General features: G+C 49.2%; 1 protein-coding gene across 1 annotated transcript in view; it reads left to right on the forward strand.

Moving 5' to 3' along the window:
* Nucleotides 1–12,056, forward strand: part of cadpsa (Ca2+-dependent activator protein for secretion a) — a 43,581-nt gene extending 31,525 nt beyond the window's left edge. The window contains exons 28-29 of the mRNA XM_068742947.1: nt 11,391–11,495; nt 11,883–12,056. Coding sequence (XP_068599048.1) covers nt 11,391–11,495; nt 11,883–12,056 — 279 coding nt within the window. The remainder of the gene's footprint in view (nt 1–11,390; nt 11,496–11,882) is intronic.
* Nucleotides 12,057–17,685: the final 5,629 nt, after the last annotated feature.

The raw sequence follows: 17,685 nt of genomic DNA on the forward strand, positions 1-17,685 counted from the left end.
CCGCCCGTCCTCACCGAGGCTGACAGAGAGGTGGAAGTCGGCTGCTGCTGTGAAACCTTCACCCAGGATTTGCCGTGTACCCTCTCTTCCTCCTCCACAGCGTTCCTGCCTGCAGTTGTCTCGCTCCGGCTTCTCTTTGTTGTCATTCCGTATCAGTTCTCCCGGCGGCGTGGCTGAGGATGATGAAGGTGTCTCTCTGCAGCTCTGTTGTGCTTTTCTTTTTTTCTCCACTTCCCTCTCCCATTATCCGGTCAGATAGACGTGTCATGTCGACTATTAAAGACGGATTGTATGTTCAATACAGCAGGAATTAAAGTGTCTCATTGACTCCAGTCTCTGATGGCCCAGTTTTTCATGACCAGTTCTTCCTCTAGCTGCTATGATGCTGCTAAACTGGTCCAGATCCAGACTCTGGATCCTGAGGTATCTGATCCCATCCTTCAGGCCTGGAATATTCCTGCTTTTCCTGCTGCAGCCGCTTCCTTCAGATCCACTAGAGGTTTTCTATGGATTCCTGTCAGGTGACTGTGACGCCTCAAGATCGAACCAGGACTTCTTCTTGAACCAGGTCTTGGTGGACTCTGAGGTCTACTTTGGATCTTCGTCCTTTTGGAACATCTCTGAGCTTCATCTTCCCCACAGATGGAGACGTTTTCTTCTAGGATTCCTGGTCCTTGATGGGATCCATCTGACCCTCGACAGGCTGCAGGGTTCTACTGGACCAGGAATCAGATTGTTGGTTATTAATCTAGAAAATTATTGTTGTTTATTTTTGGTCATTAACAGCTGATCAACATCTTAAAATACAGCAGTGGTTGAATAATTTCATTTAATCTGTATCTGTGTTTGTGTCTGGGGTCGTCTTGTTAAAATAAGGTCAGGATGGTCTCCTGTTAATCTTTGCTTTGTTAGCCCCGCCCCCCTGGGTGCTGCTGACTACTTAGTTTTGCCTGGAGAGGATTACCCGCCTAACATAAAGGGCCGCGGTACAGCGCCTCCTTAATATTTCCGTATTGTTATCCGCACATTATTTCTTTGGCTCTTTCTTCTGAGTTTCTGGTCAACAAAAAGTTCACGTTTAATCTGATGAACGTGGCAAAAATAAAAACACAAAAACACGCAGAGGAAGAGCACAGGTAAACAACTCTCACCTGTTCTAATTCTCTTGCTTTGTGATACTACGGCGAAGATCCAGGACACATTTGTGATGGCAGTTGACAAGATTATCGGGCAGTAATGAATCCATCGAGCTTCGTGATGCTGTAACAGCGACCATAAAGAGATTACGATCCAAATCACATCAGTCCGTTTAGCTTGTTTGGTTTAACACATCCCTGAGGAACACCAACCTGGTTCTGGACTGGAGAAGCAAACACGGCTTTTAGCCTGATGGGGACGCTTGCATTGTTGTTTGCTTGATAGAGAAATTAAAATGGTTATCAATAACCAATAATCATCTTCTGACATGGATTTGTCAGAGCGGGACATTGTTAATTGATCCTTGACCCACTAATCTGACCTTTCCTCCGGTTATTTTTCTTTCTGGGTGTTTTTAAGCCAGATTGACTTGATGCCATTTTACCAAACACAATCCTGATCAACAATCCAATCATGGAACGTTTTAATACAGACGCTGGCGGCCATCTTTCCCTGATGACTCTGTGAGACCCAGAAGCTAACATGGCGGTAGCAGGTTACAGACGCTGGCGGCCATCTTTCCACGTGAGACCCAGACAGTCATTATGATGTCAGAACTGAAGTGAGCGTTTTCCTGTTTTCTGCTCAGCATTTTGTTCCGTTTCCTGTTTGTAGCTCGTTGCAGATGAAACTCCGGCTGCAGTTTGATGTTTGCTGGATTAGAGATGTGTGGTCTGTTTGTTCGGGACAAACGGCCGCCTCCCTCCCCTCCATGTTTAGTTCTTGAAAGAGGGGCTGAAGAGGCCGGGATTAGGACAGATGTGCTTAAATGACACTGAAAGGGGGATTAAGCGCTGCGCTGCTCGGGGATCATTGATTAAAAAAGCCATGTCTTGAGCCTGAGCCAAATCCAGGCCTCCTATGATACCGCGGCTTCCTGCCCCATGACGCCGCACCCGACCGCCACGCCAGCCGGTTCTGGGGGAAGGAGAGCAGATAACACTGGAGCTGCAGAGCCAACGAGGCACCCCCCCCCCCTCCCTGGCTGCACATACTGGGATTTACGCAAGTCAATTATACACTTAATCTGCCTCAGCCCGCTGGGGATTAGGAGCGCAGCTCATTGATTGATTTGAAGTCTTTCCTTTGACCTTGGGTAGTTATCAGATTCTCCAGCGTGGTGGAATTGCACTACTGTGTGATGGAAGTTAAGGCTTTCTAATCGCTCTGCTCCGCCCCCGTCTCGCCGCTGGATGGCCGTGGCGGAGCAGAGCCAGGTCAAAGGTCAGATTGAGCAGCTGAGTGGACAATGTGGGATTGTTGTCCTTGCTCTGGGAGGGTTTGCGGACACGGACAGGGAATGCTGGCGGTCCGAGGACGCTGCAACACTTTGCTGCGGTCAAGAAATCACTTCCAAGACTTCCAGACTTCCCTCTCCCAGACTCCTCCTCCAGCTCTTCCAGGCGGGGTTCCCGAGGCGTTCCCTCGCCAGCCAAGACACATTGTCTCTACAGTCTTCCCCCGAGACGTCCTCCCCAGGGAGGCGTCCAGGAGGACTGACTCCTCTGGATGTGGCTCCTCTCTCTCAGGGTGCGTCCAGCCACCCGGCGGAGGAAACTCCTTCAGTCGGATTAACTGAATTCATTCTGAACAGATCAGCTCACCCTTTGCAGCATTTTCTGAAATGGGACCAGGTTACTTCCTGTGCTGTTACTGGTACCAGTAAACGAAGCGTCAGCGCCTTGTTTAGAGGCTTTGTCTCCAGATGCTTTCGGCCATGACAGCGTGACTGTGATGCCTCCGTAATGGTCTCAGTGGACTCAGTGTCCTCAGCAGCTCAACGTCCTCAGCGGTTAAGTGTCCTCAGCGGCTCAGTGTCCTCGCGTCCTCAGCATCCTCAGTGTCCTCAGCATCCTCAGCGGTTCAGCATCCCCAGTGTCCTCAGCGGCTCAGTGTCCTTAGTGTCCTCAGCGGTTCAGCATCCTCAGCATCCTCAGCGGTTCAGCATCCTCAGTGTCCTCAGCATCCTCAGCGGTTCAGCACCCTCAGTGGCTCAGTGTCCTTAGTGTCCTCAGTGTCCTCCCGTCCTCAGTGGCTCAGTGTCCTTAGTGTCCTCACATCCTCACAATTATTGGCAGAGAGCTTTTTTCCTTTCTTTTCGCTTCTAAATCGTCCCGGCTCTGCGTCACCCGTAGGAAACCGCCAAGGACGCCGCCGCCGCCCTGAGAGGAGAGCAATGCAAGTTTAATGGAGACTCCGTCTTTTGTCGCGTCCCGCTGTTTTATTGATGAGGGCCGGCGGGGTGAATTGATCGAGGACAAGCATGTCATTTCTGGGGTCTCCGTCCCCCTTTCACAGCCCCTCCCTCCCCGCGCCTTGTTAAAAAGGGAGGTGCGGTGGCATTTGTTTGATTAACTTGTCGGACAAAAGTGACAGCTGCTCTCGGTGTCTGGACGAGTGGCCCAGCGCCGCTCCCTCTTTGTACCTCTGTCAGAGCCGTAGCAGGGCAAGCAGGGGGAAAAGAGACAAATTGGACCCAAAAAGAAGGCCATTCACTTTCCCCGCGCCCCCCTCTGGCACTCCGGCCCTCCATCTCATTCAGGTGCTCTGCGGGACTCTCAAGTGCTTGCTGGCTTATTCCATTTCCACTCCCCCATAGAGCTCCCTGAGCTCACAAGTGTTTCAGGCGTCTCCTTCCGTCCCTCCATCCAGCCTAAGCGGCTCTTTGTGAGAGAAAGGCTCACGTTTCTCAGGGCCCGAAGCTGCCGGCTTTTTTCTTCCTCATTGTTCACCGCAGAGCTTTTCTGTCGCTCTTTGTATGTTTACTCAATGACTGGCCATAATCCCAACTGTTTGGTTCTGACAACACCCGCCAGTCCAACCGTGGGCTCCGAAACTCAGCCTGTCCTCTGCGGTGACACTTGCAGGAAGAAGGAGTTTGTAAGAGACCCAGATTAAGGGGAGACCCGCAACGAGCATCAGCTTTCTGCTGGTTCCTCTGCTGGTTCCTCTGCCGGGTTTGACCCAGCTGGGCTCAGGCTCGGCTCAGCTTTTGTGCTGCTGGCACAATCGGAACAGTTTGAGACCTGTGAGCTAGTCCAGCCCCGAACTTTGCTTTAGCCGGATGAAAAGAGAACAACTATAACAGCACAAACCTTTTAATCCCACGTGAAAGAAGCCTTTCTTGTCTGTCCATGCTCAGATACATCTGGAAGCATATTAGCACGTTAGCATGTCGGACGGCGTTGGCTTTCTGGAAGCCCGCCATCGACGCAGCAGCAACCCAACACCGGGGAACGTGTTCTAGCCGAGGCTCCTATAAAAGGCTTTTGACTTCCTGTGGGTCTGCTTAGAACCCTCAGACCTGGGTTCTACCTCCACCCTGAGAGACCAAACGAGGACTGAGACTAAGCACGAGTCTGAAGTGTTTCTCAGCTGCAACATTTAGCAGTGGCTCGAACATTCATGAGGAACTTTCAGAAGACTATGAGACAACGGGCGTTTCCAGTCTGGAGGACCCCTGGGTTGTTGGGTCTACTCTTGAAGAACAGGGAACATGCCTTAGAACCACATTTGAAGGAACTTTCAGAGGTTCTCGCCCCTCTCCACACTGAAGTGTAAAGTGATTGGTTGAACTGAGGAGTCGGCGCACCACCGGCCTCTTTCCATCCTCCTGTTTCCCACAGAATGACAAACATGCATGAAGCCAGCGACCCATGTCGCCGTGGCGTGTCATCGCCGTTAAACCCCCGTGCATCCACAGGACCGCAACTGTTTCCACCGCAGCGCTACGGTAGCATCTTCAGAACCAGTCCTGGGCTGGGGGTTGGGGGATGGTCTGCGGGCCAGCTATGTGAGTTACTATGGTAACTGAGTATTGTCCTCAATGGGCGCTCTCTCCTGAGGAGGAGAAAAGACTAAGAAGCAGAGCAGGTAGGATTAGACCGGGTCTTTGTAGAAGAGCACCAAGTTAGACTTAACGGTCCCCTCGGCTGTGTGTGTGTGTGCGTGTGTGTGTGTGTTGCTTTATGGCCTCCCCTCTCCTTCACATGGAAGCCTGTCGTTTGTAATTAGTGTTGCTGCACCAGCAACCATCATTCCATGCCTCCTGCTAATTGCAGACACAGCTGGGTCTCAGCAGGACGTCCTCACACACGCACACACACGCACATACGCACGCACACACAAACACGCACACACAGAAGTCATTCATGGTTTTAGTAGTAAAGGTAATACAGACTGTTGAACTTTTCTGGGTCCAGAAGGAGTTCATCGGTTTTATCGGTCTGATTGCTTTCTCCTTTCTTCACTACTGGTGCTGGACCTGCTGGACCTGCTGGTAGCGATTTGTAAACATCAGTTTGAGATTTGGACATTCGTAAAGCATCTCTGATTCAGTTTCAGAACCGGTAGAATTAAAAAGAACCTTCCACTCTCTTGCCATTAATACGGCAGGAAAAGACAGACCAGTTCTGCATGCGCACTAAATGATGAACTCATCACACAGGTACCGAAACATTCGATACCATGGCAACGGGCGTCCATGATTAGCTCAGCAATAAAATTGGGCATTTACATCAACTGCTGCATAGAGACACACCTAAGAATATTTTTTCCCATACCCTGTTTAGCATCAACAACATCAAACAGGTCATAATTTAACTCTGAACGTGATGAGTTTGATCTTCAGACATAATCCAGTCAGCACTTAACAAGCTTTTTACTCAGCCGTGAACACACACACACACACACACACAGGCAGAAAGAGGCAGAGTCCCAGGTTGCTTGTAATCTCCGTGTACCCCCTGCTGCGACGCTCCTCCTCATCGCCAACATTCCTGCCTCAACAGCACAAAAGCTCCAGAACCCCATAAAGGAGGATCTGACCCAGCAAAGACCGGGCCTCTGTGTGTGTGTGTGTGTGTAAATATTCTTGTCTTTTCTTGCCCTGTCACTCTCATGTACTGTAATGAGATCTTTATGCAGCTTCCTACCAGCGGCTTGGTCCCTTTGCTCCTTTAGCTTAGCATCCTAGCATGCCCCGGCGGACAGGCAGCTCTGAGCTGAAGGGTGAACCCACACTTGTTCCCGTCCTCCTTGAGCCCTTCCTCCATGCAGACCTCCACCCTCTCTGGATGGTCTGGGGGCGTTGACATGACGACCGTTTCAGCCAACAACAGAAAGCTTTTAACTGTTGTTGAAACAGAAACACTGCTCTAAATGGGAGGCGGACATCCATCAGCAGGCTTTTGATTGGATCTGGATCTGGATCACAGTGGAATTATTATTTGTTTGACAGATCCCAAAATGAAGCCGAGCTGAAGCCGGGGTTTCATGAAAACCAGTCTACATATCAATATGTTCATTGATCCCAGTCCAGAGTTTCTCAACTACGGGAGTGAGGATGAGGACGAGCGTGGTGAACCGTCAGCGTACCTGGACGAAGGTGACTTCCTGTTTGACGGAGGTGCGTTTCTCTGCTCGTCGTTCTCCAGCCTCTCAGCGCTCGACACCAAGGAAATGCAAAGAGGTCATGAAGGGGGGGGGGGGGTATTTTTTATGTATCAGATCCTGCTGGTGGATCCCCCCCTGCCAAGCGCCATGTCGACTCGGGTGTGAATGCTTGAAGGCGAGGTTGGTGAATGCGGTGGGGGCTTTCTGAGGGGTGGGTGGGCTGGTGTTAGATGGGGGCAGGAGGTCGTACCGCCACCCTCAAAGGGGGGATGGACCAGCAGCTGTGTACGTGGGTGTGTGTGTTGCATGCATGTCGCCTGTGTCTGGGTGGGGGGGGGGGGGGGGGTTGATCAGCGTTGGAGAGGTGTCAGAACCAGGATGCACACGGCCCAGCCCGGTGAAGGAATGGAGCGCTTTGTTCAGAGCAGCTCGTTAGGACGCCACACGCCGGTCCCGGTCGGGTTCTGCATTAAGTATTCAGAGACATATTACACTTGTTTTGGCTGTCAGCGAGCTCCGCCCCCCCGCTGAGCCCCAGGCAGCCTAAAACCACAGCCGGGGTGAATTACTGCCGTCGGAGGATTCTTGTTTGTTCCTTTCTGCCAAGACAAACGAAACCAGAGGGGCATCACTGTTCATTTGGCAAGCCGGACCTGTGGACCCCACAATGTGTCCCCACCCCCCCGACCTGAAGGACGGGTCCCCGGGTCCAGAGGCCCGGAGGGCAGCTGAAGAGTTCTTCTTACAGTGTAGTGTCAGAAATGGTGTAAAAATACCATTAGGATGGAAAGAAGGATAAATCAAATGCCTCCTTTACCGCAAGTGTCACCTTCGTCATCACCATCATCACCATCATCACCATCATCACCATCACGCTGAGTACCGGCGGTTTCTAACAGAAAATGGAGGAAGCCAGCTTTTTGTTCAGAGACACATTTCCAGCTGATCGATGACTTTGACTAATATTTATTGCTTTAGTGTCACATCACGCATCAACAGTTGTTCACTTCTCGATAACAATAAACAACAACACTGAGAAAGAGCTTTTGATGTTGTAATAACACATTTATATACAAACAGTTCATCAGCTGCACAACGGCTGCTCCTCGGTGATCAGAAACAGAATCTTCTTCTTAGTAACGTGACTAAAGCTCCACCGTTTTAGCAGCTTGGAGGTATCAGATCGCTGCTGCGGCGCCATTATCCCTCCTTCTCTCTACGTACTTCCTGCTTCGTCTCTCATTACGGTGTAACAGACGGTGATCAACCAACCAAAAACAGCAGCACTGCCCCCTACAGGGCTGTAGGCCCATTACAGTCGAGGACAGGTCTGATATTTACTGAGGACATGTGCAAAACATGGCTGGTTGGATGGATGGATGGATGGATGGATGAATGGGTGGATATATGGATGGATGGATGGATGGATGGATGGATGGATGAATGGGTGGATAGATGGATGGATGGACAGATGGACGGATGGATGAATGGGTGGATAGATGGATGGATGGATGATTGAGTGGATAGATGGATGGATAGATGGATGGATGGATGAATGGGTGGATAGATGGATGGATGGACAGAGGGATGGATGGATGGATAAATGGATGGATGGGCAGGTGGTGATTGATCTGTAGCTCACCACTGCTATGCTAACACTCAGCATTCAGCCATGAAAGAGGCCTGGAAATCCGTTACAGCAGATGCATGGAGAGTTGTTGTCATGGCGATGACACACCGCCTCACTGAGTCACATGGATGTGAAGAGCGACGCCGACCAGCTCATAGCGAAGCGCTGCGTCTTTTAACTGTGCGGTTACAAATCTTTGTTCTGAAACGGGAACATCTGGGTTCTAGAAGGACGGGAATGTTCTGACATGGTGTTGTTCCATCCGTCAGATAAGCACACATGAACGATGTGTGAGAACGACCCCCCCCCCCCCATCCTTTCATTCTCATTGAAGTTCTTTTCACGAGAACTCAAACTCTTCTTCCTCTGAGCGTTTTCACTTTTGCTGAATGAAGAATTCCTTTCAAACTGGCTTTGACAATATCTTAAAGTTGGTGAAAATCACAGGCAAGATGTCCCGACAGACCTCCGAAGTGCCCGTCATGGCAGGAAGACGACTTGTGACATAACTGTCGAGCCTCTCGTAAAACCCAGACTGGTGAAGCGGGACAGGACACAAAATGGCTGCTGCAAAAGTGGCTGCAGATGGGAGCTGTGTGGCGAGGAGTCTGCGGGAAAAGGAGAAGCGAAGGAGGCATCGGTCGCTCCAGGCCTGGCCTCTCGGCGGGGGGTTGTGCTCGGGGCGAGATCACAGGCCTGCTGCCGCGGCGATGCCTTCACAGGCACACAGAGGAAGAGGAAGGCTGCTGGCACCGGGTCGCCTCACTGATTCACCCCGCCGCCGTCTTCATCACTGAACGACCTACATAGACCCGCTGCTCATGCAGCGCGGCGGGCGGCACCAGTCACGCGTTCGGTCTGGCGGTCCTGGACGTGATGAAGACGTATTCAACAAATCAGTCGGTGCCTCTTTGCTTGTTTCATGAGATATTCGGTCTGTTGTCATGGTTACAACTTTTTATGCATTCATCTCAGACTGAAGTCAAAGCCGACGGGACGTGTAACCCACATGATATTGCCGATCCCTTATGTCCCACTCTTCTGTGTGTCTGTGAACGCACCACACACACCTTCACTTAGCCTGTTCAGCCAATCGTGTCCCTTGGCAGACATGGGCAGAGAGGCTACAATGATGGCAGCAGCAGGTCTGGCTCATGATAAGTGGACGTCCCGGCCCCAGGGACGCCTGGCGGCGCGCTAGAAGTGGAACTGGTTAATCTGTGTGCTGCTAGCTGTTAGCATAGCACTTGTTGTAACTGCTGTTTTTCATAAAGCAATGATACTTGATCGTGTACACGGTTGGTATTTGATCGTGTCCACAGTTGGTATTTGATCGTGTACACGGTTGGTATTTGATCGTGTACACGGTTGGTATTTGATCGTGTACACGGGTGGTATTTGATCGTGTACACGGTTGGTATTTGATCGTGTACACGGTTGGTATTTGATCGTGTACACAGTTGGTATTTCATCGTGTACACGGTTGGTATTTCATCGTGTACACGGTTGGTATTTGATCGTGTACACGGTTGGTATTTGATCGTGTCTGCTCCACCCCTGGCTTGTTAAGGCACAGCGTTATTAGATGGCGAGCCAAACCCTGTCAGGAAGCTGACCAACCCCCTCCCACGCCCGTCAGCCTGGGAGGGGGCTGGTGCAGCCCCCCCCCCCCCCCCCCACTCCCATTCACCTCCATGAACTGTTCGGCACGCTTTGGACAGATCATTATATTCAGAGACGTCTTCCTGGTCAATAATGGACAATCAACCAGACCGTCTTTATTGCGGATGAGGAACTCAGGACTATCACCAGTTCTCATGAGGGCGTGCTTCCTGTGTTGGTTATACGTGTTATTATCTATTAACTCTTTCAGAGCATAAATCTTCATACCTGCTACATTCGACCCAAAGCCAGGAGGTCGACGAAGAAGCAGCGATGCTGAAGTTATCAATGAAGTTAGAATGAAACTGCTGATCACCGTCGACAACGATGTCAATAAGCACGAGAGCAGAATAGAGACTTGGATCTAATGCTCATGACAGAGGACCAGTTCTGCCCTGATTTATCCACATCGACCCGAGATGTGAACCTCATCAGCGATTATTCAAACGTGTGACCACCGCCAGTATCCCATAATGTCGCTGTGACGCTGAGACGACGTCAGTCTGCCTCTATTAGCATCAGCTCGTCATTACGCCTCCATGAGCCCGGAGCCCACGGAGGAACATCTGCAGCCTCTCGGCTGTCTGTTCACGGCTGCTCCTCCGAGCCCCGGGTTCTCAGAGGTCACCGAAGGAGCAATCAGAGCCGCGTTTCCTTTGCATGCAGGACGGGTTTTACTGCAGGAGGTCGGGTCTACCAATGGAACGGCGTCAGAACCGCTGTCTCACCTGAGGAATCACCTGAGCTACATCTGGCATGGGATGAGTAAAGGTGTGTGACAGACTAAAAGATAAGTTCCCTCCAGCACCTCCATCGGCATTCAGCCATGAAATTACTGTGAGAAGTACTTTAAAAAACATATTTATTGAAATGAGTCTCTATTTTCGACCATAAATAATAAGCCCCTCCCCTGAGGAAGGAGGGTATGTCCTTTACGAAAAAATCTTCGGTACAATTCTGAGAAATTTATGCTTAATGATTTAAGGAAGGAAGATCTTTGTACCAACGACTCGCTGCAGAGACGAGTTCACCATCTAAGCGGCGCCGGCGCCGGTTCAAGGCAGTGCGCTGGAACAAGGCGCCAAACTGACACCTAAAATATTTGTTTCAGTGACTTTGACAAGAGCCGATGGCAAAACACATCGCTCTGCACCTGGAGCATCAAAAGTCGTCCTCTTCATTAGCATCCCCGTTATCTGACGCCTCATTGGCTGCTGGATCCCGTAGACCCAAATAGATCCCGAGCCTATGGGACCGTCTGATGAGGCCCCCCCTGATTGTTTCCGGAGCTCGCGTCCCAGGGATGGACGGCAGCAGGACGTCTGCTTTTTCTAATCGACATGACGTGAACGTCTTCAGATCGGAGACATCTCCCGCCAGCATGCCCCTCCCAGCACGCTCACCAAACAAACCGAGCGGAGGGCAGGGATTCGCGTGGCGTTAAAACGTTCCCCGAGTTTCGCCGGCTGCTGAATGACGCTCTGTGTCGTTGCTCTGTCTGTTGCAGCAATGGTACACCAGCACCATGAACCTCGTCGGGACCTGGCTGACGGACCGCGTGGACCTGCAGCTGCACGTCTATCAGCTCAAGATCCTCATCAGGGTGGTCAAGGTGAGCACAGCTCACAGAGGGATCGTTCCTCCGGGCTCGTTACGATCACGCGTGTTGTCTTCACGGGCGTAACGTCTTTCTCTCATTATTGTGACTGAGAGCCTCTGAAAGTAGAATCAGAAATACTTCAGCTGGAAACAGGACGGGATGCAGCCGGTGAGGTTGCAGCACGAGTAGTGGAAGCGCGACAGATCACACTTAATCACAGTCAGGATTTCACATCCTTCCTAAAGGCCGCTGCCAGTAGGATCTGGAAGGAGCCGTCTGATCTTCTGAAGCTGCTGATGCTGTCCTCGTTACGTCCGTCTGTCTGTAGGTAGCATCGGTCCCGTCGCGACCACCGGAAGGACGCTAAATATTCCTCCTTTGTCTTTGTCGTTTGTTCAGAAAAAGTACAGAGACTTCCGCCTCCAAGGGGTTCTGGACTCCACGTTAAACAGTAAGATGTATGAAACCGTGAGGAACCGGCTGACCCTGGAGGAAGCCACCGCCTCCGTGAGGGAAGGAGGGATGCAAGGCATATCCATGAAGGACAGTGACGAAGAGGACAACAATCACTAGAATGTCAGAGAGGACCGGCTGTGAGACCCTGCAGCCTTCCCCAGAGGTCCGAACAGACGGGCCGGGCGTACCACTGTATTTCTGCTTCTCATTCCTCAACGTTTCTGTCTGAGTCAGTACCAGAATGTTTCTACACGGTCCATGCTCTTGATTTTAACTTCCCCACATGCTGTCGACAATATCCTGAAGAGGCCAGAAGTAGAGGAAGAAAGGCAGGAAAGATATTTGGTTGTTCGACCTAAAGCTGCGACACTCCTTATATGGGACTTGTGCTTCCAAATGAAAAGTTCTGATGGTCTGTGGTGAAGGCCCATTTAGGAGGAGGAGGAGGAAGGTCGCGACATTTAGCTAAACAACCTTATCTGGAGGCACAAATAAGATTCTGGATGCCGATTCCTTCGCCGCTGGAGGTGGGCCTGGGTTTGGTTTGACGTGGGACATCCGGAGCTAGCGTCCTTCGCCGCACAGCGTCATGCAACTTTCTTGACTAGGCAGAATTTTTTCCACCTGCCTGAAGAGGCCAGTAAGACTTTCCCATCGCTGCATCGCGTCTTCTCCTCGTTCTGCGTTTGACACACCGTTCTCTGACCTTGGCTTCAACACCTCTGACCTTCTCTTTGGTTCGTAGCTCGCTTAGCGAGGCTAATGCTCTGAGTTCGTCCTGTCAGGCCTTAAAGCAAACTTTCCATCTTGGTCGGACATGAAGTCATACTTTCTGCTCTGTGTTCTTGAACGCTATCTATACCTCGGTCCAGGGTGTATGATGGGACATCTTTGCAATGGATGATGGGAAGTGAAGTTCCTTCTGTTTTCTATGCTGTACTCCTAGAGCCGTGTCGCCCCGTGTGAAGGTCCTGCATGACCCCAGTAGTCGGTGTTTTTGCTCCTGTGTGAAGTTACTGGTGGGTTCGTCAGCCTTGTAGAAGAGGCCGCCAAGGCCAAGAACATTTCAATAAAGGTGAACTGCAAATGTGGAAAGATGTCTGCCCTCCTTCATTAATGGCGAATGAGTCATTTGTTCATGAACTGAAAGAGTTAAAGAAACTGGGGGGGGGGGGGGGGGGGGAAATACATATTTAATCTGCAGCTTTGACCTCCTTCCCGGCCCCCATTTTCTTAAGAAAGTCTCAGATTAATGCCGGAGAGGATTAGAGCATCAGCCATCTTGAGACTTGATATTACCAACGAGGAGGAGATTGAAAGAATCAAAGAGCTCAAATCAGCAACGACCAAAATCAAATCAAGAGCCCAAGATGTACGGCTAAAGACGAGGGGATTACATATAATAATAAAGTCCCAAATTAAAAGGAGACACAGAAGAGAAATAAATCCCTCCAGGGACAATAAGACAAACAACATTTTAATAAATAAGCTTTGATAAAGTCGTTTGTTAAACTGTTTGATGCTTGGGCTCCCAATCAGCCGGTCGTTGAGGCCATAGATCCTCTGGACGTAAGAGGTATCACTCTCAACAACAAGCTGTCAGTCCGCGCTGGTTGTGTTATATTCAGCCACATCCATCAGGGATCAATCAGGATTCTCATCATCAGGATCTACAGTCATCCAGAACATTCCTCATTCAGATCAAGTGACGAAGCTTCAACTCATTCTTGACTTCTTTGAGTTAGCGGCTGACTGCGCCTAGCCGCTAACTGTTGCTATTTAAATCAAGCACAACATCATAGGCCTGGTTCTGATTGGTCATGGTGGATGCTAACGTGATGGAAGCAAATTAATGCTCCATTTAAATCAACATGGATCCACCCTTTTATACAGATCCACTCCAGAATTCACTGGATCCCTCCCTTTCATTTATTTTTAATTTATTAAAAGCCTCATTTAAAAAGATTCCTGACTCCACCCCTTTATCCGTAGCTCCTGCCTCTCTCGTGACGTTTCAGGACGTCGGCTCCGGTAGTTTTTGTGTGAATGTTTCCACCTTAACAGATGTACAACATATTTTTTTACCAGAGGGGTGAGTTTGTGAAATAATTTAAAGAACTAAAAACAGAGTTTTTATATAGGTAAACTAATAAAGCGAGGTGATTATTAACTGGAACAGCGGTTCCTTTCTTGATTTTGTTTTCTAAGTAATGATTCAACAATTGCATTGTCAAACATTAGGCTGAAGTTATGTCTTCATCTGACATGCATCAGCGTTTTATTTGATCTCTGGTTCCTAACAGTCCTTTGTTTTTACCTGAGGATGTGAAGCAGAGAGGAGGATGGGCTAACCAGAACCCTCTCCAGAGGTCATTCCTTCATATCCTGAAGGGGAATCAGCACCTGATCTCCCATCCAATCTCCTCTGAGCTGCCTCAGAATATCATTCATTTAATTTCCCCGTGAATATCCAGACATGATTGGGCAGCTCCGTGTGAGACGCGACACCGGGAGGATTAATGGGCCCGGAGATTTACTCCGGCACGATCTGAGCTGCTTTGGCTTTTAAGCTCTAATCAACAAGGGAAGTGGGAAACAATGAGTGTATGAAAATACAAGGAATCTCAAACTGACCATCACAGCGCCGGCCGGGCCGCCGACACGATGAGTGGAAGCAGACGGGAAAATGAAAACGAGAAGTTTCTGAATGAATTGTTTCATTTACAACCAGAAGGTTGAGCTGCTTCATGACAAACCGCCATCTGGGAGGGCAGGTAAAGCCTCTTATGCCCCCCCATCCTCGCCCCGCAGCGCCAAAACATCTTGAGCAAGGCCTGAAGACAACGAGCTGATTAATCTCAGTTCCATGAAAACACTTTAAATCAATCTGTGTTGAGGTAGATTGATTCTTGTTCAACCTGAATCAACAGCATCAACCTGCCGACAGCCGTTATTATTATTACCAGCATTACTATAATAACTATTATTAGTAACAATATTAGTATTATTATTACTACTTTTATTATTATTACCAGCATTACTATAATAACTATTATTAGTAACAATATTAGTATTATTATTACTACTTTTATTATTATTACTAGTATTATCATTATTACTAGCATTACTATAATAACTATTATTAGTAATATTAGTATTACTAGTATTATCATTATTACTAGTATTATTACTAGCATTACTATAACATATATTATTAGTAACAATATTAGTAATACTAGTATTATCAATATTACTAGTATTATTACTAGCATTACTATAACATCTATTCTTAGTAACAATATTATTATTACTAGTATTATTACTAGCATTACTATAACATCTATTATTAGTAACAATATTATTATTACTAGTATTTTTCCCATTTATATTATAACTATTATTAACAATATTGCTATTATTATTAAACCATTCAAAACAGCCAAACCTGTCACTTCTGCTGCTCCTCACAGAAACACTGGAGCCGCCGCTGCCCAAAACTTCACGCCGTCTGTAAGAACAGTAACAGAAAGTGAGCTGACAGAGATCCAGAGTCAGCATCTCAGTCTGTGCTGCACGTCACACCAATGTTCTACTGGGACCGGTTTATTACCCTGGTACCAGTTTATTACCCTGTTACCAGTTTATTACCCTGGTACCAGTTAATAACACTGGGACCAGTTTATTACCCTGGGACCAGTTAATAACACTGTTACCGGTTTATTACCCTGGTACCAGTTAATAACACTGGGACCAGTTTATTACCCTGGGACCAGTTAATAACACTGTTACCAGTTTATTACCCTGGTACCAGTTAATAACACTGTTACCAGTTTATTACCCTGGGACCAGTTAATAACACTGTTACCAGTTTATTACCCTGGGACCAGTTAATAACACTGTTACCAGTTTATTACCCTGGTACCAGTTAATAACACTGGGACCAGTTTATTACCGTTAATAACACTGTTAAATAAAGTGTAATAAACTGGTCCCAAACTACATGTGTGTACGTCGTGACTCGATCCAAGCTTCCGGGACGGATTTTGTTCCTGGATGTTCAGGTGAAGCCCCGCCCCCTCCGTCACACGCTCCTGTCGCAGGTCGTCAAGTGAAAGTTGTCACCACCAAAGGAACGTGTGAGGACAACTGTCTGTGATTTGTTGAGGCTACGCTGAGCGTGTGAGCTATGAGCAGCGGTTCTGAGGCGCAGCTCGCCGAACCCACCGGGACTTCAGGGCTTCGTGTTGGAGGTGAGGCGGAGGGGAGGCGGAGCTTCTACTCCTGAGACAAGATACCTGCTCATCAGAAGCTCCGCGGCCTGGAGCCACTGGAAATAGCCGCTGTGTACTTTAAAACGCAGCTGGAAGCACCGCGGGGTTAATCCCGCTGCTTAATCTGTGGTTTAATCCATCTCACGTTAGTTTGACACAAACATACACAACTGGCAGGAGGCGCTCCTCTTCTCCGAGGAGGAGGAGGAGGAGGAGGAGAAGCTCCTCGCTGTTACAAGTTTGACATTTTCTCTGCTTGGATTTTTTTTCGTGAGGCCAGAAGATGTGGAACGTCCTGTAATTAACCTTCATCAGGAGGAGGAGGAGGAAGAGGAGGAGTGTCATCGGTCTGGCAGCCAATCACCGTCTGCAGATCTGCCACAAAGCGATCGTTCAGATTATCAGGTGATGAAATAAATCCTCATTCGTGATGAAGACAAAAATCAATGTCATTCTAAGCCAATCAGAGTCAGAGGAGGGAGGGTCACAGATTCTCCATCAGATGATCGGTGCCTCCGGTGGTTTAGTTTGGATGGAGAGGCCATGTCTGTCTTGACCCTCGTCTTCCTCAGCCCCCGTTGGCCTTTTGTTTATGTGGCCTTGTTTCCTCCAGTGTGATGTTCATATCCCACTGCTGTTTGTTTGTTTGTTTGGAGTTGGGTTCAGTCTGTCCTCCAACACGGACCTGAAACCAGAACAGAACCGGAACAGAAGTCCTGGAGAACACAGGGATGTGTCAGGGTTCCAGGACAAAACAAATACCAGCTGGCAGCATTCATCACTCTGTCCTGCCATTAGCCGCTAGCAGACGTAGCATGTTTCCTGATCAATCTGCACACGTCATCTGTTGCCGACGCTAACGAGCTAGGAGGCTAACGCTGCTGCCGTGCGACGTCCATCAACGTGACTTCCCCGCGTCCGGCCAGCGACGTTCCCTTAATCAATGCTGCAGCTAATTACTGCCAGGCTGAATGCAGGGCAGCAAGAGGATCAATGCCGACTGTGGGGATGAGCCGCCAATCGGCCCTGAATAAACCCAAATTAGTGGGTTTTCTCTATTTACATATGAGTGGCGGCGAGACATCGGCTGTAATCCCTCCACGCTGAGGCGCAGGTGTGAGACAAAACCGAGCCGGGATGTTTTCTAAGGTCATTAACAGGAAAAGGAGCGTTGTAGGACAGCGGCATGCTGGGAGAAGTACGGCAGTCAATCTATAGGGTCCGCCACACGAGCCGGATCCAGACTCCTCCTAGCGGCGGCGGGCCCGAGGAATCTTATCCCTTCCCAGTTCTTGAGTCTTTTCCTGCTGCACTGCCTCTTTCAGAGCCCAGATGTGCACGGATTCTTAGCTGGACTCGAGCTCTGCTTGGGATCAATCGTCACCAAAAAACCAAAGGTCACATGACCTCTGGGTCGGGACTGAAAGGATGACGTAATAGCTTCAGAGTTGATCAATTATGTTAGAATTATATTT

Source organism: Brachionichthys hirsutus, chromosome 8 (assembly GCF_040956055.1).
Source record: "Brachionichthys hirsutus isolate HB-005 chromosome 8, CSIRO-AGI_Bhir_v1, whole genome shotgun sequence".
Lineage (NCBI taxonomy): Eukaryota > Metazoa > Chordata > Actinopteri > Lophiiformes > Brachionichthyidae > Brachionichthys > Brachionichthys hirsutus.